Source organism: Podarcis erhardii, assembly GCF_964252035.2.
Source record: "Podarcis erhardii genome assembly, chromosome: 6".
NCBI classification, from domain to species: domain Eukaryota; kingdom Metazoa; phylum Chordata; class Lepidosauria; order Squamata; family Lacertidae; genus Podarcis; species Podarcis erhardii.
The window spans coordinates 45,923,237-45,948,496 of NC_138510.1; the positions used below are offsets into that span (position 1 = coordinate 45,923,237).

Consider the following 25,260-nt stretch of genomic DNA (forward strand, 5'->3'; position numbering starts at 1 on the left):
AGAAGATTTCCTGAATCCAGGACAAATGGACTGAAGAAACAACTTTCCTTCTAAACAATGCTATGGCATAATGTTAACATTTACCGGTACTTACTGTGCCATACATGGGCATATGTTAGGGGGCGCATGATTTATGGGAGGGGACAGAAGCGAGCTTTCTGCGATGCAATTGGTCAGATTGTTAAGTATTTTTATTTATTCACTTGATTTGGAGGAGGGCAGCTGCCTCCTGGCTACACCCATGGAAAAGTTCACATCACCTCAAAAATGTTTGCTTCTGACTTTGTTCTCTGTTGTGTCATGAGAAAATGGTTAAATTGCAAAAACAACCAAACCAAATCAAATGACAGCCTGATATTTCCTGAGGCAAGTCAAAGCATTGACTAGGTAGGAGTTGAGGAGACTTGATCCTGATTTAATCAAAGGTAGAAAGGAGGTTTGCTCTGTAACATTTCCTGCACTCTTTACAGTCACCCAACTAAGTTCCAAACGGGAACAAACTTACCATACTTAACTTGTCAGATATAGCTTCTGACCTTGATGGAAATGACCTGCCTACTCTGCAGGAATGTCTTGCCATGACATTCACATTACTGCAGCCTTTCTGCATGAGAGCTGCTGGCTCATTTGCCATTAAAGACAAATGGCACCTGCCTCTCCACAGCTGCCTCTCCTTTTGACATGACGCTTGAGCAGTTCCTGTCTAGGCTGAAAGCAGTGGGGTTCTGTCTACCCAAGGGCCTTGTGTGCAGACAGAAGTCATCTCCTCCAAAACAAGTTGGGGCAGAAAATGAACTCTGGGGGGTGTCCTAGAATCCAACCCACCCTACCTGTGTCCTAGCCTCAAAGGTCACTTCCAGACAATCTCTTTGTTATGTCTTCCTCCTCAATTTACGGTATTTGTTTATGGGGACGTTGAATGATGCTGGCTACTTAGTAAGCATTTATTCTGATTTGTTTGCAGGGAGGTTATGCAATAGTGCATGAAGCATTTGCTATCCTAATCCTGCACTTCCCAGTGCATTTTCCTGTCACTTTGGGGGTGGGGGTGGAGGAAGAAGGTTTGTTGCACAAGAAAACCAAAATTAACCGAAATTGCACAATCTGAATTTGGCAGTATGCGATTGAATGCCACCCCAAAATAGAGACAATCTGGAAGTTCCCTAAGGCAAAGTAAGGGCACTTGCAGATGTGGCTCCCAGCAGTAATGATAGTGCTGAATCAGGAAGCGCAACTGGAAGTACCTCAAAAAATGGTCGCTTCTATATATAGCATTTTGCAGGGATCAGCATTCTGAATCAGATTACGAGTCAGACAACCCACATTGAAGGTTCCAGCTCCTGTGCTGATTGCTCTTAGTCCAGATGGCCTGGCAGGATCAGCTCAGACAGCAAGAGTAAAAGCAGACGGAATAATGATGGTAGTTCTAAATTCCTTCAGTAACTGCATAGCCAGTGGAAGTCCTAGAGCAGTGTTTCCCAACCTTGTACCTCCAGCTGTTTTTGGACTACAATTCCCATCATCCCTTGCCACTGGTCTTGCTAGTCAGGGATGATGGGAGTTGTAGTTCAAAAACAGCTGGAGGCACAAGGTTGGGAAACATTGCCCTAGAGAATACTCCCCACTGTGGAAGTTTAGAGGCACCACCACTATGTGAGGCATTACAGTAGCTTTGTCACCCATGCTGATCCTCCATATATGTTTGAACTTGCAACAGTTGGCTTAGGGACTGGCCTTGGGCATGCTTGTGAGTGACTACTAGTATTCTGACTCAGAGCGCTGCTTATCCACACAACACAATGCTGGGACATGCCCTAAATGTGCATTTCTAAGGTAGTCTGAGAGTTTGGGAAGGAACCATAGCTCAGTGGTAAAGTACATAATTTGCATGCAGGAGACCCCAGGTTCAATTCCTGGCATGCCCAGGTAGAGCTGGGAGAGACCCGTGTTTAAAATCTCTGCTGCCAGCTCAGTGTAGACTATCCTGAGCTAGATGGATGAATAGTGTGACTCAGAATAAAGCAGTTTACTGTATTCCTATGCTCAGAAGCACCAGCAAAGCCCTTGCATCAGCTGATTGGTAGGGTTTGAAAAGGGCAGCACATAGAGCTATCATGCAAGACCCAACTATCAGCTGATCATCCATTCAGGCAGAATTGGGTCACCTGACATCACAATGACAGGTGTGTAGCACTACCTACTCGTCAACCTTGGCTTGTGTGGCTAGGTGGGGGTGGGGATAAGGATTTTGCACACCAGTTGGATCCAGTTCCCTATACACGATTATCCATTGGATAATGAAGATCCTTGCAAAGGTGAACATATTTGCAGGGAAAGGGGGATGTACATGTATGGCAACACCACATGCATTTTATCCAGAGGAGGCAAAAGAGAAGGAGAAAGGATTCACAGTAATAATTCTAGATGGGTAGGTGAATATATGAAACAAGGAAAAGTAAAAGAGGGAGCACAGAACAGGACACAGATCCAAATGCAGTATGCAGCCTTAGTCTGTGGTGTTAATTTCTTCCCTTTACATTAGCATGGAGTATATACACTCACACCTGCCCTCTGGCATTGATTTGAGATGTTACAGACATCCTTTCCTTCAGACCTTGCATCTAGTAAGTGGCTCTGTGTTGGTTGGTTTACATATGCACCAGAAACAAGAGCATAGTTATTTGAGCTGGGACAGCATTGCCAGTCCTCTGGGGAACCTCTCTCTCACTGTCTACTCAGCCAAAGCTGACTGCTACCCTTCTCCTGTATTATTCATTCTCCTTTACACAGTCCCTGATTGGTGGCATAGATGCAATGTGATATGTTAAACTGGTACATGGCTGTGATGAAACTAGGTTGGTGTAGAGGAGCTCCATCTCTCCACTGCTCTGACTCAGACTTTTAGAAGGAGTTGCTTTTAAAAGGGAAGGAACATGAAGAGTAACTTTTAAGCAGACCCCACACCATACATTTAAAGCACATTCAATGCACATTTAAAGCACATGACTTCCCCCAGAGAATACTGGGAAATGTACCCCTCACAGAGTGACAGCTCCCACCACCCTTAACAAACTACACTCCTCAGCATTATTTGGGGGAAATGGGCTTTTTTGTCCAATCAGAAGGCTGAGCTGGATGTCAGGTGGAGCCACATGATGCCTGATTTGATCAGCAAGAAAATCTGCTGGTTTCCCTGTTGTCCTAGAAAGGTTGAGGAATGGAAGCCAAAGACTATATCACTTAATCTGAAAGGTTCAGTGGCTTCTATTTAACATCTAGGGTTGCTACCTCCCCCCTAACACAGGTCTATCGCTCTTAAGAGCTGCACAACAGACAAAAATGAGCAGGCGCAGTTTTCGAAAGAGTGCAGAGGTGCTGGTATGTGGGAGAAGATTGGCTTACATGTGCAAAACTATAATGAATAATGTTTTCAAGGCTTGGAAGGGCTCTTGTGAAGATACAGCTCTATGAATGCCATCCTCCAACTGAAGTGTGCTTAAGGTAGACTCTGATAACTCCCACCCTTAGGACCATTGTCAGATGTTGGTGTGGTTGCTCGAGAGCAAACAGGCAAGACTCCAACCTGTGTTTTCCAAGCTTTATTATTAATACAAACTATTTACAGTGCAGAGCATCGCAAGTCCATGTCCGATCAGTCGCTAGCAGAATCTGGGCGTGGCCGGTCCTTGTACCTCCCCCAGCATAACAGTCGTGTGACCCCCATCCTTCTCCTCCCCTCTCTGCACCCAAACCTCCTGCGCAGAGTGGGCGTTGGCAAAGGGGTACTTCCCTCCTCTCTGGTTTGCTCAGGCTCGGTGTTGGGGCTCTCCCTAGCATCTTCTGGTCCCTGCACCCCCTCCCCACTGGAGGCAGGGCTTTCCTCCTCACCAGAGGATACCTGCTTTGCAAGATCTTTGGAGGCTCCCTGTAAAACAACTGCTCTTCCACCTCTTGCCTCTCAGCTGATGGCAGTTCCCTGACAATCATATGATTTATTTCATTTCATTTACGAAATGCCTCTGGTGAAGCAACCTAAAGCAATTAACAACAAAAACATGTAAATTACAATTTCTAGTCTGATGCAGATAAAGACTAGGATAAAAATGTCCACTTAAGAATGCTTGTTGGAAGAGGAAGGTGTTAAACAGTCACCAAAACGCTAATAGAGATAGTGCCTGTCTAATCTTCCATGGGAGGAAGTTCCAAAGGGCAGGTGCTGCTACATTAAAAGTCTGATTCCTACACTGTACAGGGCAGACCTATGGCTGGGATGGCATCTGCAGGAGCACCTCTTTGATATAGAAGAGGTGTAGAGGCTTCATACATTAGCACTAGTACCTTGAACTTAGCCTGGCAGTTCATTGGCAGCCAGTGCAATTATTTTAGCAATAGGGTTACATGATGGTGATATTCTGTGCCAACAGTCAAGCTTCTGGGTCAATCTTCTGGGCCAACCAGAAGATTTGGAGATGTTCTCAATCAAAGCTGGTAGAAGGCACTCCTACTTACTGGGCTCACCTAGGCCTCTAGTGACAGAGATGGATCAATTAGCATCCCTAAACTACGAACCTCCTCTTTCAGAGGGAGTATGACCCCTTCCAAGCAAGTGATTAATTATCCAGACATGGGTACTGCTCACCCACAATACCTGTGGCTTGCCAGAATTCAGAATTAGCTTGTTGGCCCTTATTCAGCCACTGGCTTGAATGGCTTCTCCTAATTCAAGTGTTACACAGAAATAAAACTGGATATCATCATCATCATACTGATGACACCTTGCACAAAATCTTCTAATGACAGTGCCCAGTGTTTTCATATACATGTTACATAGCACTGAGGAAAGGATGGTGTCCTGTGGCATCCCACAGCATAGCTGCCAGGGGCCAGAAAGAAAATACTCTGTGATATTCTTTGAAACCAAGATGATTCACAATTTTTAAAAAGCATGCTTTTAAACCTGTCACTTTTATTTTGAAGAAAAAGCAGTCATGGGGCCCTGATCCAGAATGTGTGCCTGAACTAGATCAGGACCCTGCACCAATTTCACTTCCTTAGCTTGTACTATTTGCAGTAAACATCTGTATTTTTATCCATTGCATTTCTTAATAACAATGAGAAAAAAAGAAGTAACCATTGACTATTTATCTCAGTGACGCATTACACAAGTGTGAGAGTGGACCAGTAGAAAGAGGGAGGATACTGTATTTTGTTTCTACATCACTTTCTAAGAATCATTTAAGGCCCGCCTTGGTGAAAATTTCAGGAACCTAGTTTATTTTAATAATTACACTGCCCCCTTCTGGTCTTCTGTGGGCAGGACCATAGTTTATGAAAGTTTCTCATACCCCAGAGGGAGAAAAGGAACTTTTGTTTAATCTTTACATACAGAAAAGCATTTTCACACATATTTCCTTGGTAACTGTATTTGAACAATCATACCAAACAATTTCACCATGGCATCTCCATAAGAACTCGGTTAGGAAGTCAAATATTTTCAAGGGAGTAAGGAGAGCCAAGGTCAACTGGTTACCAGCTGTAGGTGGGAAACCTGTTCTTCATTGCACACAGCTACCTTATCTGAATAGCTACTCACCAGCAACAACAGGCCACATAACAGATATTTAAACCTAGGGATGAGAAGAGAATTTCAAAGACTTCATTCCAGGGTAAAATTGTTGAATTAGAATATATTAAGAAATCAATAAAGAGTCTCCTTTCCCACTACCAGTGTTAAATAATATAGCAAAGATGTTTGAGTTATCACCAATTATTGCTATTGTGAATGGTCAGTATTTTTATAGCTCCCTTAATTCCTTAAGTTCAAAACGTTGACCCTTGTAGGGATGCAGGATCTCATGCAGCTGTAGAGGCATAGACTCTGCATAAACCCCTTTGCAGACAATTTTTTGTTGCATTCTGTGTTTACTTGCGCAGCCCAATTCTCTGCATGCCCTGCATCCTGCATTTTTTCATTGTGTTAATATAACACAGCAACCCTTCCATTACTTCTTTATTTAAATGATTTATAGCCCACTTTTTAAGCACATGCTTCACAAAGCTTCTCATAACATAAATGCAGATACAAAGCCAAACACAATAAAAAAAACCATTTAAAATATTCATTTATAATAAGACTAACCCTGAAATCCATTGCCAAACAATGAAACTGTAGCAATAAAAATTCAGATGGCTTCAGCCTAGCGGCCCATTTAGGAACCCAGCTTTTATTTATTTATTTATTTACTAAATTGACACCCCACCCTGCTCCCAAAGGCGCTCAGTTTGGCCCATCAAGAGCGCCATGGAAAAAGTACAGTAGGTCTTCAAAGCTCACTGACAGGATATAAGGGATAAGGCTTCTGAGCAGACTCTCTGATGTAGATTTTGAGGTACAGGTACCCTGGCATTATTAAATGACATTTAATGATGATGATGATAATTTAGGGTTGCCATATGTCTGGAATTTCCCAGACATTGCCGGGATTCAGCCATCGGAAACAGTGTCTGGGAGGAAAACACTTAAACGTCTGGGGAAATCCAGACTTATGGCAACCCATGTAGGAAGTGTAGATTTTGGCGAATTTACTTAAAAATAGCTCAGAAACTTCTCTTTCCCTCCTTTGTGTCTGGATTTTCACTTTTTGAAATACAGCAATCCTAGGCCAGTGGTGAGAAACATACCTGTTATTTCAGCCTGAGGGCCACATTCCATTCCCAAGGGCCACATACCAGTGGTGTTGTTGGGGCCAGAGGCAAAGGTGTCCTGAGGGCCTCCACCTCTGGTGTAGGTGGTCCTTTAGGTAAATCAAATTGCTAGGGGCTTTAAAGAACACATCTAGCACTTTGAATTGGGCCTGGAAACGTGCTGGCAACCAGTGCAACTGACCAAGATAGGTGTAGTGTGCTTTGACCACCTGACACCCGTCAGGAATGGGAGGGAGGAGGGTGACATCTTGTGCCAGTTACGAGTTTCTGATCGGTCTTGAAAGACAGCCCCTCGCAAGAGTGCAACTGCAGGAGCCCAATTGAAAGGCGCCAGTGTATGAATGCAACATTGTAATTGATTTGCTGAACGAATACATCAATATAGAAAAGGCCTCAGCAGCACCCAGATTCTAACCACAAAATTGATTCAAGCCCCAGTACTTCCTTTTTCCCAAGACTGCTTTAATGCAGCAAATGCTAGGCCTAGCTGTCTTCTGCTAGGTAATATATGAAATAAAGAAGCGTACACAACAGGTTAAATAGATCCAGTTACAGATAGGTAGCCGTGTTGGTCTGCCATGGTAAAAATAAATAAATAAATAAATAAAAAAATCCTTCCAGTAGCACCTTAAAGACCAACTGAGTTAGTTCCAGGTATGAGCTTTCGTGTGCATGCACACTTCTTCAGATAAGTGTGCATGCACACGAAAGCTCATACCTGGAACTAACTCAGTTGGTCTTTAAGGTGCTACTGGAAGGATTTTTTTTATTTAGGTTAAATAGAGACATCGTTGCTTATTACAGTTTTGGGTCTTTATTGTATATTTATGGTTTTAAAAGAAAAGAACTTTCACAAGAAAATAAAGTAACATACATCAGAGACAGCTATAATCACGGCTTCCCTGAGTAGCGATTAGACCAGTATTTCTAATCAGACACTTTCCCTATTTCCGGGTCCACGACAGTTGAGCAGGGACGCAGAGAACGAAACTCTCGGGCAGCGCAGTAGCCACCTCTTTAAACGCAAGGGTCCTTCTAAGGGAGGAAGTGCTCGCACTGCGCATGCTCCTTCCTTTCCAGCGTTCGAGCCTCTTGCCGCCGCCACGGTAAGGCCTTCCTCTGGCTGCCCCATCTTCCCCGTATCGCCCCCATCCTGTGTCTGGTCGGCCCGGCTCCTCACTCTGCTACGCCTGGGCGCCTTGCTCTTCCTCCCTGCCAGGCTCGTTTTGGCCGGAGGGGAGTCGGAGATGGAAAACGGGGCATGGATGCGGGGCGGGAATTGGGTGCCCGGCTGGAAGGCGGCAGTTTGTTAAGCCAGGCCGCGGCTCCTCTAGAGTTGGAGTAGGAGTACGTGTGGGCTTGGGAGGCTTAACACTAGCTTAGCCCTCGCGCCCGTCTCCCTCGAGGAGCACGTGCATGGTATATAATAAGTCGATTGTAAAATGGAAGTTGTGTGTCCCTGAATGTGTTCTGCGAAGAAGCAAAGCAGGGAGCGGTGAGAGGTCGTTTTAGGGCTTTAAATGAAGACAGAGTTAGGCTAATGATAAAAATGGGGACTTTGCTAGGGAAGCTTTTATGTGAAACTATCTTAATAGCCTGGTATTATATGCATATTTATTTGGAAGAAAGTTGCATTGAGTTGAATGGGGTAAATAAGTATACAGTATCTAAGTCAAAAGTTCTCAATATCATCAAACTTTACTCTTGCTGTAATGGTTAGTGGAGGCTGCATAGAGCACCTGGTTTATATGGAACTTGCTTTTCTGAGTATTCTGCATGGATGTTGCCAGAGAAAGTGTAGGTCAGTGCAAAGGGTCCCATGCTCAATTCATATCAGTATTTTAAAGAATCGGGTGGGAGATGATGAATAGAGAGAATACTTTCTGATGAATAGGGTTACTTCCTGAGACACTTCAGAGATGATGCTACTGGACTAAATGGACAAAGTCGGATTTGGTATAAGGCAGTTTGCTATGACAGGTCTTGTCTAGCGTTGCTTAAAATTGAGGTATACAACATTTTAATGTAAGCTTAGTATGCATCTTTTCTTTCATACTCTTCAGCTTCCAACAGAGTAAAATAATGTACTAGATTTCTTTGTACCATTTTCTTGAGAAAACGTGTGTGTGTGTGTCTTAACTTTGAACTAAAAAAGGGACAGCTCTTTAAAGTTTAATCTATATTTTCCTGCAGATGTTGATGCCTAAAAAAAACCGCATTGCCATCTACGAACTCCTTTTTAAGGAGGGAGTGATGGTAGCTAAGAAAGATGTTCATATGCCTAAACACCCAGAACTGGCAGACAAAAATGTGCCCAACCTCCACGTCATGAAAGCAATGCAGGTAAGGCACTGGCTTTCAACTGGTATGTTGCACCCTGACGTTAAGTGAGTTGCACCAGTGGTAGCATCACCAACATTTTCTGAATGTTGTCCATCTTTTAAAAAAATAACTCTAACCAATCCAGGTCAAGGCTTCTGTGCTTCTAATAGTTGCATAGAAGAAGTGAGTGCAGGAAGTGCAACTTTCACCTCCCTGAAAGATATTTGCAGTAAATAATTTTAAATTGGGTCCTATGTTGCCAATTGGAATTAAGAGTGAGTTCTGGATCTGAAAAGGTTGAAAGCTAGGCTAGTAAGGTAGGGAAGCCTAAAGGTGCCTAACAGTTTTATTAACATAGTGGTAGGAAGAAAGGGAATACCAAATATTTGCCATATTTTACAGAAGACTTACATAAACATCTGCAATCTCATTATACAACATAATCCATCTTTTAAAACTGGCGATGATTCGTTCCCCTCTCCCCATCCCTAACCATGAGCTTCCTCCCACCTTTGCCACTAATGTTTGCATGTAGAGTTCAAGATGTAGAAAGTTGTTAGTGTTAATTAACGTTATTAAGAATTGCTGTGAACAAATAAGTACTAACGATAATTACAACTAGACTTATATCTTCTTAGTCGCTGAAATCTCGTGGTTATGTGAAGGAGCAGTTTGCATGGAGGCATTTCTACTGGTATTTGACCAATGAGGGCATCCAGTACTTGAGGGACTATCTCCACCTGCCGCCTGAAATTGTGCCTGCCACCTTGCGTCGCAGTCGTCCTGAAACTGGACGACCCCGGCCAAAAGGTAAGCTTTAATTCACATTACTTGCTTGGATTTGCTGTTGGCGTAGTGTCCAGAATTCTTTCCTTGGATGAAGCAAGAATTACATTTTGGCAAAAGCACTTGGATTTGTGAACGTGATTCTCACAGAGTCCTCTAACTCTTAAGACTAGGACACAAACATTTAAGTATTTCTGCTGGGATGTGCCTTCAACTATGTGAATGCACCGTTACAGAAGGGCAAGTGTCTGATAGGTTGCAGGTACTATGAGTTCAACTTGTACAAATTACTAGGCTATTGACTTTAGGAATCAAAATTGTTGAGTTGGAAGGGACCTCAAGGGCCATCTAATCCAGTCCCCTGCAATGAAGGAACGAACAGTTTCTTGCATTCATTTGTATTTTGCTAACTAAGACTCCTTACCACTATTCATTTCTACATCCAAGACAGCTATATTTTATTGGAGCTAAATTAAGGGAGCACAGTGTTAAGAAGCCTGACTTTGCCAAATACATTTCATGGCTGGAAATGGAGGTGTTTCATTATCCTTGTAGGTGTGAATCTATTGGAGACATTGTATCTTAGAAAACTCTACATTTTAATGAAATGTTTCTAGGTTGTCCAGGTGAATCAGTCCAAAATAGTCTCTTTGGTCATATAAGCACGGTCATAAGAATGATACTGGTCAGACTGCTAACTTGTTTTGCCTTGAAGAGAAAATAATTTAAACTTGCCACATCAAGGCCACGTACAGTTTTGAACTGTGACACATTCAGCAGAGTTCTGTTTGAATTTATTTCCTATGGTTTTTACACATGCTTTGCACTCTCATGTTGACATATTGAATAAACTTACAGGCAGTTGTATACAGTCATATACAGAATCCATTCCGGAAGTCTGTTCGACTTCCAATATGTTCAGAAACCAAAGTGCAGCTTCTGATTGGCTGCAGGAAGTTCCTGCAGCCAATCAGAAGCCGCGGAAGCCATGTTTAATGTTTGGGTTCCAAAGAATGTTTGCAAACCGGAACACTCACTTCAGGGTTTGCAGCACTTGGGAGCCAAAACGTCTTAAGTACCAAGGTGTTCAGGATCCAAGGTACGACTTTACTTGATTAGTTGATTCTTACATATTTGATAGTGCATTCAGTTATTAGTGGAGTGTTGCTGCTATAGATTCATCTGTCACAATAGCATAGGTCTCTCAGATCTGTTTTCAGGTTCATCCAGCTGTAAGCCCAACTATGTACAGAATTTTGACCATAACCGATACCTAATAGATGAAAATCTAGTCTGGTTTTAAATGTACAAGGGAGGCAGCTGCTTGGGATACAACAGCCATGTACTGCCTGCTTTATGACAAGTGGCTTTGTGTGTATCAACTTACTTTGCCAATAGAGAATTTACTGTAAGTTTAGCATTCAACACTACCAGGAATTCAGACCCACAGGTTGAAGGCAGTGACGGTCGCTCATGCCTCAAATAATGCTTAGATCATAGTGAAGGTGGTTGTTCTGTTTTTAAGTTTAAAATGGTTAAGAGTGGTCCAAATGGATTAGCTTTTAGCTGAACTATTAAAAAATAGCGCTTTTCAAGGGAGAAATGTATTTGGTATTTTTGAAGTCCTTTACCTTGTAATAAAAATGTTTTATCAACACATTGGTACACAATGTGGTTAATAAATACTACTGACTTAATTTTAAATAATATATACATTTTTGAGGAACAACTTAAAACCCTATGACTGTTAAGCAGAAAGCTTCTTGATTGATTTGTCCTGTTTTTACCTTTTCAGGTTTGGAGGGTGAGCGCCCTGCTCGCCTTACACGGGGAGAGGCTGACAGGGACACCTACAGACGCAGTGCTGCTCCTCGTAAGTGTTTAAAACAAGAGGTTAACTGGTCTCTGCCATTGTTTTCTTGTATCTAGCTTTTCATTCATTTAAAATGAGATAGTATTGAAGTTTGGAGGAAATACAGCACGTATTGGCTAGCCTTGGGAACCAGCCAAAAGTGGTTGCTGGTACCTAGGAACCCTCCCCTATTGGGAGTTGGACAGTCTCTGAATATGAGCAGGGTAGTGCAACACAGCCCTAATCCTAGGCTTTTGCGATAATCCCTCCAGTTGTGCTTGGACTTGCGCTAAGATAAAAAGTGAAGTGTGACATAATGGTACAATTCCCCTCTGCTTATATTCTAAACCGGTGGGAAGGTTGGCTGGGCTTGTCAAGCTTCCCAGAGTAGGAAAGGGTTGCTGCCAGGGCAAGAGCATTTGTAGGGCAGGAATATTGTATTTATGCAATCAACTTGCATAAGTAATGTATGCCTAAATAATATCATGACTGTTAGTATTCTGGTACTTAAAAAAATTCTTTCAAAGATTATAGATACGTCTCTACATGGTACTCCTTGTCTTGAATAATGTGGAGTGTTTTTTCTTCTCAGCTGGTGCTGACAAGAAGGCAGAGGCTGGAGCTGGGTCAGCTACTGAATTTCAGTTTGTAAGTATATATAGAATATTTAATTTTATGCAAATGCTTAAAAGAACATGTAAGCGCCTCTGACCAAAATCAGACACTTTCATATCTTCCTTGTTGAGTTGGCAACAGTATTGCAGGCACAATTACATGTATTTCAGGCTTCTGTTTATATTGCTGGGGTAATAATACGAATGGCACATGCTAATAAAGCTATCTTCTGAGTCCAATATGAATTCTAAAACAGCAGAGGGTGATGATGATTAGGCAGCACAGACTCCAGGCAAACTGTAGTCATGGGCAGCTAGTCCCACATAATAACCCAGAAACAGGCACATGTCCCCACTCCATTGAAAAATGCATCTGGCTAGTTTGGGGGTCACCAATGCAGATAGAAATGGGGAGCCAAATATTTATGGGCAGTAAGTGCAGGTGTCTTCCCATGTGAGAATCTCTCTTGCTAGAGTTGCTGGATTAGACAATGGGGACAGCTGCTGCCTATTTTTGCAAATAACATATTTAATGAATAATAAAAGATAGCAAAATGTTGCCAGTGTAAATCTGGGATTAATATTGAGCTACCTAACTTTCTCCCAAGGTTTTTCATTTGTTGGTTTTTTACATTGTCACGTTGCACCTTGTAAACTCTTTATTTCCTGACCTAACACAATTTTATTTATGGCAAATTGATCCCTATGCAGTATGCATACCCTGCCAGATAAATGCTGGTGTTTTTCAACTACTTGATAGCTTAAATGCATTGCTATGCAGTGTATTCACTTGTCCAATATGGTGTAGAAATTTTGATAACACTTGATCTAGGCTCTCATTGACTAGAATAATTGAACTTGTGTCTGAGCTACAGCTTGCCTGCTTTTCACTTGCATGCTCTCTAGCCCTTGCTTTATAGATAAGTGCCTTTGAATGACCTTCTTGTTCATATAAATGTTGTTTTGTTGCACTTTGGCCCCCATTTTGCCTATCTTAGAATTCAGGTAACTTCTCCTGTTATTTTTAGCAGTGAGAAGAGGCAGTGATGAATCATGCCAATGAATGAAATGTGTAGTAGTTGTGGGTGCACTGATAATGTTTTCTTTTTCTTTTTTTGATTTACAGAGAGGTGGCTTTGGGCGTGGACGTGGTCAACCACCTCAGTAGAAATCTGTTGCTGTTTGGTTGCATCTTGTGTATAATAAATAGGTGAAAAATGCACTTTGTAGCTTTGAATCATTTAATTATGAAGCTTAATGGGTGAAATATTGCTTGTTTTAAAATGTGGAGGATACACCCCAAAGCATAATAGGAATGATGTGTAAGATGACGTGGTATCTTGACTATTTACTTTAAAAGACAGATATCAAATCCTTGTGGCTCTTGCTAAGACTTCTAACTTGAAGAAAATTGGGAAAGGATTTCTTGATGTCGGAGGGATGAAGCATTAACTGTTGGCATACTTATCTCCCTTATCTTAGGCCCATTCTTCCCTGATTATGTTCCCCATCTAACTGGAGTCCCCATGTTATCCTCTTTGCATCTAGATGCAATCATCATTATCTTGCCTCCTGAAATTTGATTAAGTTGTGCAGAATGAATTGAAATTTTATATGCAATTTGTTCTGGCCTTAAATTTCAGGCTTGCATAGTTCACAACTTCGTGGATTGATGTGCCACTAGCAGTCAATGTAATCATAGTTGGGCACCATTGTCCCACAAAAAGTAAAAGCAGTCATTAACAATATTTCTTGCTTGACCTTAGTCCTGTTAGGGCAATAAATCATTAGAAAAAGTCAAACAATTTAACAATTTAATACTTGTAGGTATGTTTTGTGCATAGGATTGCTGTATTGGCTTGATAGTTGTTTTTTTAAAAAAGCTTTGATTAACAGGACAGGCTGCTATATTTAGCAAGCTTGTGATTCAGTCAACAAAGCATAAAAAGCTTTGCTACAGTATTGGGATGTATTTGTAATTGGGGGTTGTTGGAAGTATAGTCCTGTCCCTGAGGCTTGGGTCCATCCATTAAACTCCACAAAGGCTCACAATCTCCGCTTTACTGATGGAGAACTGAAACTGAGATAGTGGACCAAGCATTTACCAGTAACAACCATTTAGAGAGAACTGGAAGAAAAAGTGAGCAGCAAATATGTGAAACCTTTTCTATTTATGAATTAGAAGTGTAAGGTACTATAGAATGCAGTTCTTAAATAAGGTTGCCAAAGATCTAGGCAGTATATAGTTTCACCAGCAGATGCTGAACAATGTGAAAGTAGGGTATTATTTTTTTATATATAAAATGAGTATAGCTGAGTTACGGCATTTAGCATGCCAACCATGTTTGCCTCTTACTATTTAATACCCATTTTGCATAGAAGAGTGTTTGCAGTTGTAACGCTGGAGGAAATTGGTCTAGTGTCTAATACAGTGGTACTTGTAGTTTTGAACACGATCCGTTCCGGGGTGCCGTTCGTACCCGAGAAGTCCGCAACTAGAGCGGCACTTCTGCGCAAGCACAGAGCGCGATAGAGAAAAGACACAACACGAACTTAACACAACATGAGGTAAGACTGTACTGGGCAGTCCTTTACATGCTTCTTTCATATATCTCGAGAACCGTGATACCATTGGTGCTAATGACCTGCTTTTTGCACAGTGTGGTGGTGATATCCTACTTATAGGTGTTACTTTGTTCTGGGCTCTTTAGAAGTCTGGAGACATTATTGGAAATCCCCAGCTTTCCTTTTTGGTGTGACTTCTTCTGATATAAGGTGTTAAGGCGGAATGAGATCTCTGAAGACCATGCTGTCAGCCCTTCTGTTATTTTAACATTTATATTTCACATTTCCTCCAAGAAATTCAATGTGGTGTACATGGTTCTCCTCCCTATTTTATTCTCATAGCAACCCTGTGAAGGATAGGTTAGGTTGAGAGACAGTGTCAGGACCATATGCTTGTGAAGATGGGCTTAAGTATGTGAGTAATGACCAGGGTTTTAGGACAGTAACAAATTTACAGTTGTGCATTGAGTACAGAATTTGGTGTCTTGAAGAAATTTGCATTCTCCTTTTAGATAGAGGTTCCAGTGGTGAGGCAGGATTCTGCTGCTCTGCATAATTCCTGATCCCTTCTCAAGACTTGCAAAAGCAGAATAAATTACAAAATGCATACAGTATATACCAGGGTGGGAAATGTAAGGTCATGGGGCCATATGCAGCCCTCCAGGCCTCTATTTGGAATCTTCCCAGGTCCACATCTCTCACAGACCATGTTAAGCTGCCTGATTAGAATGTGTCCTTAAACATGCCTCTTGCTTGTCTGGGTAAATAATGGAAATATGCATATGTAGAAATCTGACTTTTGTTGCTGGAATATCTGCTTCTTTGACCCACACACTTTTTCTGTTCACCCTGTCCACACTGGCATGTAACCCCTAGAAGTGGCTCGTGAAGGAATGTGGCTCTTGAAAAAGGTTTCCCATCTCTGATTCACACATACACCTACCTCCCAGAATTCAGCTCTTGACTCTCCCCAACTTCCACAGAGCATAATAGCTCTGCATGTTTACTTTTCTGTGTTTGGTAAATAATGTTGTGCTCCAACTCAACAAATTTTATTCTTTTCCAGCATCATTACTGAAATGCAATTAAACACAATATTAACGAGGCTATAACAAGAAGTACAAATATATCAGCAGGCAAACATGGTTTAATGTTTTCTCTCTGCATTTTGTATTAGGGCTAGTCAAAATACACAGTGAGATGCAACTGTTTTCAGATTTGTGTTGCTAGTTTTAAAAATGTGCTCCCTGCTTAGATTGGGAAAGTTGGCATGCTTTCTAGTACTAGGTAATGAGATGGATGTCCAGAGGGCATTTCTTTTGCTGCTTTGTCAGTGACAGTCTGGTGGTTTTAAGATTTTTTTCTAAATCTCAAAACGCTTTGAGCTTTTTGTGCTCATGGAATTGTCTACTGAATCAATATTGGGCTAAATATATATTGTGTGGATTGCATACTGTGGCGTAATGCTCCATTAGGAAGTGTTTCCACCCATCTCAGGATGTCACTGAGTTGCACTAGATAAACCCACACGTAGCATGATCTGAGGCAAATGAAAACACCCCCCACTTCCTGCAACACAACATTGATCTCCAGTTATTTTCAGAACAAGATGAGGGCCCGTCCTATGCACTGGGTCTGCTTTCCATTAGGAAATGCTTCTCCCCCAGCTGGTACCTGGGCTTGTGGCCCAAAAGCCAGCTGGAGATGGAATTCAGAGGCATCCTTATCCATTAATTTAATCATAATCTGGAAATTACTTTGTTGGTGACAGCAACAGTGAGTTTTCCACATTATTTACAAGAACAGTCACAGTACTAAATTGAAACCCTGTTGGTGGGTTCAGTTTGTAGACTCAGTATTTTCACATCTCTTTTCCCCCAAAGGGACATGTGTTAGTGTGTTTCAAAATGTTTTTGGTGCTTATTTCAAATTTAGGGGATATCTTGTACCTCCCAAGTTTTCTGCCCTGTCCTGGGTAACATAGGGCTTCATAGTATTCGACAGTCTTTCCTTTACTCTTGGATCCTCAAGGAGGTGGCCTTTAAGAAATTTTAAGAGGACTTCAGTAGCTTTCATTTCCCCAGCAGTTCACACAACAGATTTAATTTTTGGACATCTCATTTGCATTCCTTTACCAAGTAGAATACAGTGGTACCTTGGGTTAAGTACTTAATTCGTTCCGGAGGTCTGTTCTTAACCTGAAGCACCACTTTAGCTAATGGGGCCTCCTGCTGCCGCTGCGCCGTCGCAGCACAATTTCTGTTCTTATCCTGAAGCAAAGTTCTTAACCTGAAGCACTATTTCTGGGTTAGCAGAGTCTGTAACCTGAAGCGTATGTAACCTGAAGCGTATGTAACCCAAGGTACCACTGTACACCACAGGATCCGTTGGGCTACAATACAATCTCTACACTCCAACTGCATTTATTTTTCTTTCCTGGACAAGGCCTTAAACTTGAACTCCTCCCACCCAAGTACTCTTAAAGCTACGCTGAATGAAATTCAGTGAAAATGAATTTCAATGAAATGAAGGAACAGACTGACAAAGCCAGATGAACCTAGGAGTTGCCTGCAACAGAACAGACCCGAAGAGAAGGTGACAGAACACCATTAATCGCCTATAGCTTTCAGCTAAAAAGATTCTGACATCGGGAGCTCATTCTGTATAAATTATAGGTTTTGGGTAGTAGCATTCTCACATACTCCCTTAATATAAGGTCAGGGTGGGGAACCTTTTTCAGCTTGAAGCCCGCATTCTCTTCTACATAAACCCTTTTCTATCCTCAATCCAGGCAAGCAAGACATCAAAGTTAAAGGAGAAATTCAAGCAAGCAAAAAACTTGAGTGTGTGAAGCAGGGCTGTAGCTTGGGGAAGAGATACCGACAGAGAGGCCTGGAGGGCTGCATTTGCTGACCCCCACACAGTCTGAGGTTCCTTACTGATGTAGGAGCTGGGCATTTTTTGTTACTTAACTTACTTTTTAATTGTATACTGTTTTAAGCTATTTGTATGCTGCTCAGATATTTCATATGGTGAGAAGGCTGATATCAGTCTCGCAAAATAAATTCGTTAGTCATACCATCAGGGACTCGCCTTCCAGTGTGAAAAGCCACATCATCTACCAGTAATGACCTTTTGCTTTCCTCACAAGTTACCAAACAGGGTAAAGGTAAAGGTAAAGGTACCCCTGCCCGTACGGGCCAGTCTTGACAGACTCGGGTTGGTGCGCCCATCTCACTCAAGAGGGCCGGGGGCCAGCGCTGTCCGGAGACACTTCCGGGTCACGTGGCCAGCGTGACAAAGCTGCATCTGGCGAGCCAGTGCAGCACACGGAAACGCCGTTTACCTTCCCGCCAGTAAGCGGTCCCTATTTATCTACTTGCACCCGGAGGTGCTTTCGAACTCTGTAAAAGAATGGACACAGTAGTAATGTTCAGCTACCGGGGGGGACATATTTAGGGTGGCAGGGCACACTCATGTCATGGGTGCTGTTTTAATTCAGTAATTCCTTCAATGGGAAGTTCTGGTATGAAATTGTTGAATTAGAATTTCAGTAAATCTATTCAGACTCAATGAGGGTTGCGGGCATCATTCCTATTTAGGTGTTTGGTCCTAATAAAGGTATTTAGGGAAGGTGTTTAGGGAAGTTTTTAATGTTTGAAGTTTTATTCTGTTTTTAATGTTTTTTTTGAAAGCTGCCCAGAGTGGCTGGGGAAACCCAGCCAGATGGGTTGGGTAGAAATAATAAATTATTAACTATTATTATTCTTGCCCTATTGTAGATTACTGTTACTACCAGCTACTGTTGTGACTGGATCACATGGTCTTGTAGTATACATCTGGGTTTTGTGTAGAAATGCCACTTGATTGGGAGAAAGGCTCATAAATTGTGGAACTTTCTTCCAAGTAAATCCATATATTAGTCTTTAAAGGTACACAAGCACACAATAGAAGTATTGTGGTATAACATACATAGCTGACCTGAAATAGTCTCGCTGTCATTCAAAGGCAGCACTGCCTTTACATTGTGGTCAGCTAAATATAATTCTTAGTGCAAAAGTCTATTCTTACTTTACATCTCCCCTTTTGGTTGCAGCGTATACATGTATCATCACTCTAGATATAGTCTAGGATTTTAGTCATCAGTTATAAGTGCAATTGTTTTGGCTGATGTTGTAGTTTATTCTTTAAAATTCTTCGAGTTTCCCTAACAAGGTTAGCTGCTGTTCAGATAACATAGGTATTATTAATGCTACCCATTTTGAACTTGTGCTTTATGAAGTCAACAAGAGGAACTGACACTTATAGGGCATAGGTAGTCAGCCCCTTTGGCATGCATGGACACTCAATGCTATGCTTTTGCAGGGAATTGTAGGCCCATGTGTATCCCTTGCATTCCCATCTCGCCTTCCCTGCTGTTCTTGGTTAAGGGACATGACATTCAAGCTCCTTTTCCTTGACTGAAAAGTAAAAACAGGTTTAATGGAGAAATGGAGGGTATGCACAGGCTTCCCATTTAATATAACAGCATGATGCAGTGCCAGCATATCATGAAGGCAGGAGGAAGAAACATCTTTTACCTCCTATGCTATGGGAATCCCTTCAGGTTTGGGCATTGTGTCCACAGTGGACTGGCAGAAGATCTCTTATTTCTGATTTATATGGATGCCTGCAACAAAGAAAGGCTGCAATCTCACATACACTGAACCTAGGAGTAAATCCCATTTTCTTTAAATAGGGCTTCAGGATTGACACACATAGGATTTCACTATAAGCCATCAGTGTGTTAATGACACTCGGTTCTATATCTCCAGAACATCTGAATCAAGAGAGCTTGTGTAGGTCCTGGACTAGTGCCTGGGTGCAGGGTGGGCTTGAATCCTGTCAGGATGAAGGTGCTGTGGCAGTGTGGTTCTTGTGATTCAGAAAGTGGCCTGCTGTTTGCCCTGGATGGAGTTGTATTTCCCCTGAAGGAACAGGTATACAGCTTTTGGATCCAGCTTTGTCAATTGAGGCCCAGCTGGCCTTAGTGGCTAGGACTGCCTTCGGCTCGTATGACAATTGCACCAGTTGTGGGATAGCTTAACCACATTAGTAGTAGACAGGAACTAGATTTACTGCACAATGCTGCAGCCCAATTACTGACAGGAGTAATTCCCCCTTCCACACTTGCTTGGATACAGCTTGGGACCAGTTTACAAAGGATTGCCTTACCACATAAGGCAATCAAACCATTTTGATCTGTGGAAGTGATACATTTTGATAAATGTATCTACCTGCTTTTAAAGTTCTGAGTTTGTTGGTATTAGGTATTTTTTGTATTGCTTCAAGTAAAAAGCTTAAGAGGTTTTTGTTGATTAAGCGATATACAAATCGTGTTAAATAATAAATAATGAAATGTTTGCATGCTAGACAGTACATAAAATCTGTACTTTAAACATGGGGCCATTGTGTCCACTTAAGTTTGGGGGGCCTTTTTGACCTATAAAGCCTTATGTGACTCAAGGACCACCTCTCACCAAAACCAGGCTGGACCTCAGAACCAACATGGACCTTGCAATCATCATCTGGGCCCTTCCTCATGTGCTTCCTCCTCAGGAACTCCATAGGGTGGCAACATGAGAATACATCTTTTCAGTGGTGGTAACCCACTTGTGGAATGCTCTCTCTGGGAGGCTTGCCTGATGCCATTAATACATAGCTTTAAGTGCTAGGCAAAAGCATTTCTTTTCACCAGGCCTTTGGCTCTTATCCTGGCCCAACTGCACTGGCTACCAATTACCGTAGTTTCCAGGCCAAATTCAAAGTGCTGGTTTTGACCTATAAAGCCTTAAATGCTTCAGGACTGCAAAATCTCAAGGCCCACCTCTCTGCATATTAACTGACCTGGACCTTGCAATAATAATCTGAGGCCCTTCTTCATGTGCCTCCTCTGTGAGAAGTCTGGAGGGTGGCAACACGAGAACGGGCCTTTTCTGCGGTGGCTCCCCATTTGTGCAACGCTCTCCCCAGGGTGGCTTGCCTGATGCCTTCGTTATACATCTTTAGGTGCCAGGCGAAAACATTCCTCTTCAAGGCCTTTGCCTAACTAAACAATCTATGGCCTTTTAAACTGTGTGTAGGGCGGGATTTTTTGTTGTAGTAGTATGTTTCTTTTTTTTATATTGTAAACTGCCCTGTGGTTTTCAAATAAAGGGTGGTATAGATATTTAATTAATTATTACCTGTAGCCTCCTTGAGTGGATGGGATGTTTTAATCCTGCCTTTTAAAAATAGGATTCTCTTTTAGATTTGTCTTTGGTTTTCTTTTATGCCAGTTTTAATGTGTTTGTTTATATATTGAGTTACCTTGGTAAAAATGAACCAAAAAATTTAATAAATACTACTGATAATATAACTAATATTATTATTATTAACTGAGGGTTTAAAATATATTGCAGATATAATGTAAACATATTGTCAATGTTTTTAATTTTTTATTTTATTACTGTTGTTTGCTGCCTTGGGCTCTTTTGGGAAGATGGGATAAAAATGTACTAATGCAAGAAAATAATAATGACATTGGCACACCTTAAGAAAATAAAGATACAAACTGGTAATAATACCAAATCCTGTCTCAAATTCTTTTATATGTGAGGACCATCAACCTCTGCTTTTAAAACAAATTCTACTTAAATGCCTAGGCCATGCTTGTAACCATCTGCAGGTTCTTTCTTCATTATATGGCCTAAACAGAGAGATTAAATAGTTTGTGTTGGAGATTTTCCAACTAGAGTGTTCTGTATTAAAGAAACTTTGCAAAGGAACCCCTTGCGAAGTTATCCTGTTTGCTACAGTGTGAACTTTTGGCTGTACACTCAGCTACTCCACACTAAATAGTGGTTTTCAATATTGGAACAGAGAACTGAATTGTACTTCTAACTATGTCCGCTCATGGCTTAGGGTAGCTTTTGCCTGAATGTTTAAGCAAATGAGAGGGGTGGTTTGCCTGTGGCCCTGATGGATGCCAAAGAGGGAGGCACCTCAATTTGTTATGCTCTGTTGGGCTGCAAGAGTTTAAAACAAGCTGGCTTGGTGTAATTCAAAGTAAGTGCCATTTCTTCTAACTGTAGGAATGAATGGGGATCTGCAATGCAGTCTGAAGCATTTCATGATAACCTCTGATATCCCAATGTGTTCAGTGGGGCTTCCTTGCATATAGGATTATAGCTTTAAGATGTCAAAAGCAATACAGGGACTGAAATCACCCTTTAAAAAACAACACCATTCCCTACGGACAATGTAATAGAGGTCTGGTTTGATTTTATATGTCAGTAAGGAAGAGCACAGTTTGTTGCCATCCTTTCCTCCTAAGAACCAACCTGGACCTTGCGATCATCATCTGGGGCCCTGCATATGTGCTCCATCCTCAGGACGTCTCTCGTTCAATTTGAATGTAATTAAAGCTGCCCTAGATGATGGAAGGTAAAATGCTATGCGTTCTCTTCTTAGGGTTAAAAAGGAGTCCGTGTCCTGCTGCTGCTGTAAAATGCAGGAGAGAGTTAACTTTGCTTTGGGGAAAACGTTTTTGTCAGGCTTAAAACTATTATTATTTGTAATTGCATCCTAGGTATGTCAGCTCGAAGCAAGTTCTATTGAGTTCTGTGTGACTTACCGCCTGGTAAGTTGTATAGACGGTGGGGGAGGCAGAAGAGAAAGACAACTTAAAAATAACATTTCACGCCGCTGCTCGCCCATAGACATCCCTGTATCAATGACAGTCGCACAGAGCACACCTTGCAGTCAGTAATCGCTATATGCCTGCTCGTTCGAGGAGGGCGGGGACACACCATAACTGGCAAAATACTGCAGCCTGAGTGCTGGCAAAATACTACAGTATTTATTCGCAAAGGAAGCGAAAAATCCCTATAGTTTTACCTACTATGCGCCCTGGCTTCCAAGTAGGTGCACCTTTGGCTTAACGAACGAGAGACTTTATTTTTTTTCTCCACCACCACATAAAGAGGAGACACCCCTTTCTTCAGCCTCTCCCCCTTTCATTTCACGCTCCCAAGCCTGGCTTCAAGACTTCTCCGCCGTTACGTTTTTGGCGTGCTGCTCCTCCTCACAAGATGGGCATTGTTTCAGTCGGGCTACGCGTTTTACGCAGGGCCGCTGTCAGCCCTTGTGCAAAAACGTTGCGCCAGACATCTACCTCACTGTAGTTTCGTAAAGCTGCGATGGCGGCGGAGGGAGAAAGGCGCCCCTCCCCCTTGCTCTCGACACCGTTCCGCTTAGTGTGGCGGCGCAACCCTTGCGCTGGGAGGCGACGCTCTGTAACGGGTGTCCGGAACCGAAGGGCTGGGGGTGCGCGCGCGCGCGCGAGAGAGAGAGAGAGAGAGAGAGAGAGCGATTCCCAACCCTCGGCTACGCCGCTTGCGCAGCCGCCCGTCGGAGGCGAGAAGCTTCAGCCAGCGCCTTTCTCCTCCTGCTGCCTCTGCGCTGTTGGCGTAGCATGTCCCAAGATGGCGTCGCGGTCGTCGTCGTTGGCGGCGGTGGCCGGAGCGCTGGCGGCAGCTGGGGTGCCGACGTGGGAAGAGCTGAAAGGGGGAGCGAGGCGGCGGACGGCGGGTGGTAGCATTAGGAGCGAGTAGCGGCTGCGGAGAGGGTTTCCCCCTCCCTCTCGGCTGGTGTGTGAGGCAGAGACTCTCCGGGATAGCGGGTCCCCGCGCCTCCTTCCCCCACCCCCCACCCCGCGGTTGGGAGATCCCGACCTTCTCCCGCGCGGAGCCGACACCCGTCCCTCGCCTGCCTCCCTAGTGGGTGCTCCCACCCCTTCTCCCGAGCGGAGGATGATGAAGCTCAAGTCCAACCAGACTCGCACCTACGACGGGGACGGATACAAGAAACGGGCGGCTTGCCTCTGCTTCCGCAACGAGAGCGAGGAAGAGGTGAGGGAGGGAAGCGGGCGGGCTGCGGCTGGAGGTGGGGGCGCACGAGCCGGGATGGGGGTGGTAGTGGGGGGGGGGGAACTGGGTGGCTATTCAGGGGGAGGGGCGCCAGAAGAAGAGGCTCCCTAAGTGTTGCAAGTGGGGGGGGGCGGTTAGCAATGGCACACCCGACATGTAAGGGAGGCGGGGTATCAAACGGGAAGCTCCGAAGAAGCCGGGGGGGGGGGAAGATGGGGGAGGAGGCTAGATATACTGCTGAAAGAGGGGCAGAGGATGGGGAGATGGGTGGAGCTTGTGTGGGGTGTCTATTCTTAAAGGATTCGTAGGGTGCGAACAACTCCCTTTCCCCAGACGGCGCTTCCCCAGACGGCATGCCGCAGTTTGAAGGAGGACGGAGGGGCTTCCTCCTTAGTGGCTAGTAGCGAGAGTAACATGCGGTTGTTACTAGGCAAGAAGTGACATGACGCCTCTCATTAGCGCCTGTCTCCTGTCTGTGAATCGTTTGGCGCTGGGAGGTGGCAAGACACTTCCGAGAAGCAAAGCTTTCCGTTGCTTAAAAGCTCTGGCTGCACACTTTGCGTCTCGGGCCCAGGGTGGCCAGATGTCCACTTGCACGTTCGGTATCTGCACCTTTAAATAGTTATACAAGCTGCACTTGCTGAAATCCTCCTTCATAACCGTTAAAGGTGAAAGAGGGCTGTTCTCTTTTGTATCTGGCCATCTTTCCCGGAGCTCAGGAATGTGTGCAATGTAGACAACCTTAATCTCTTAGAGTAAGTTCCTGTGTAAACGAAGGGGGTCCTCATAGGAAGCTGAATTGTTACACGTCTGACCTTAAGTCTCCAGAGGCATCAGAATTAAAGACATAGACAGGCAGGTGGTGCAATAATTTATTTCTAGGGGCCAAAGCGAGGACAGTTGACCAGGGTTTCATACTCTTACCTCTACATCTTTTATGTGGGAAATGTGCAATCCCATGTATGTTTTGGTAACTTCCACAGTGTTCAGTTTGGGCTAACTTCCAAGTAGGTGTGCATGCACATAGGATTGCAGCTTGAAGGGGAGTGGCACAAAGAATCTGAAGTGCTAGCCTCTAGAAATTATGGTTAAAAGATCAAAGGTTGTGTGTGTGCGCAATTGTTGAAACAAAAACAGTTGTGGCTCTTTTCATGTAAAGAATGCTATGCAACAAGTAAATGGTTTAGATTGCAAGTTTTTGGGAATATTGACCCACTTTTTCTGCTGATAAAGTTCCATGTGAATTGATTGGGCTGTATATCTAATCTGAACTGTTAAAAAGAATGGTTACTAATCTTCTTGGTCTTTAAAAACCAGAAGCATGAGTAAGCAAAACATACTATGGTACAGGGTAAGTATATGATTTTTATAGGAAAGTAACAGGCAAAATCAAATTATCAAGAGCACCTCCTGATTTCTAGAGTTGCTTAAATGATGTGGATGAATGAAGGAATAGTTTTCTCAAGGC

At 43.0% G+C, this 25,260-nt stretch overlaps 2 protein-coding genes and 1 long non-coding RNA gene across 3 annotated transcripts in view; all 3 read left to right on the top strand.

The window, feature by feature from the left end:
- Positions 1–7,654: 7,654 nt before the first annotated feature.
- LOC309343675 (small ribosomal subunit protein eS10) lies at positions 7,655–13,501 on the top strand. Its single transcript, XM_081865435.1, has 6 exons — positions 7,655–7,811; positions 8,899–9,048; positions 9,666–9,837; positions 11,609–11,686; positions 12,258–12,313; positions 13,406–13,501. The coding sequence occupies exons 2-6, from the start codon at positions 8,899–8,901 to the stop codon at positions 13,445–13,447; spliced, it is 498 nt and encodes a 165-aa protein (XP_081721561.1). The 5' UTR covers positions 7,655–7,811; the 3' UTR covers positions 13,448–13,501.
- Positions 13,502–14,819: 1,318 nt separating this feature from the next.
- LOC309343682 lies at positions 14,820–23,185 on the top strand. The gene is made up of 3 exons (XR_014157365.1): positions 14,820–18,025; positions 18,258–19,215; positions 19,313–23,185. It is a non-coding gene; the product is annotated as an uncharacterized lncRNA (long non-coding RNA).
- A 66-nt stretch (positions 23,186–23,251) lies between these two features.
- The window catches only part of NUDT3 (nudix hydrolase 3), a 28,432-nt gene continuing 26,423 nt past the window's right edge, over positions 23,252–25,260 (top strand). The window contains exon 1 of the mRNA XM_081865434.1: positions 23,252–23,774. Within this exon, the coding sequence (XP_081721560.1) occupies positions 23,676–23,774 (99 nt within the window). The 5' untranslated portion in view covers positions 23,252–23,675. The remainder of the gene's footprint in view (positions 23,775–25,260) is intronic.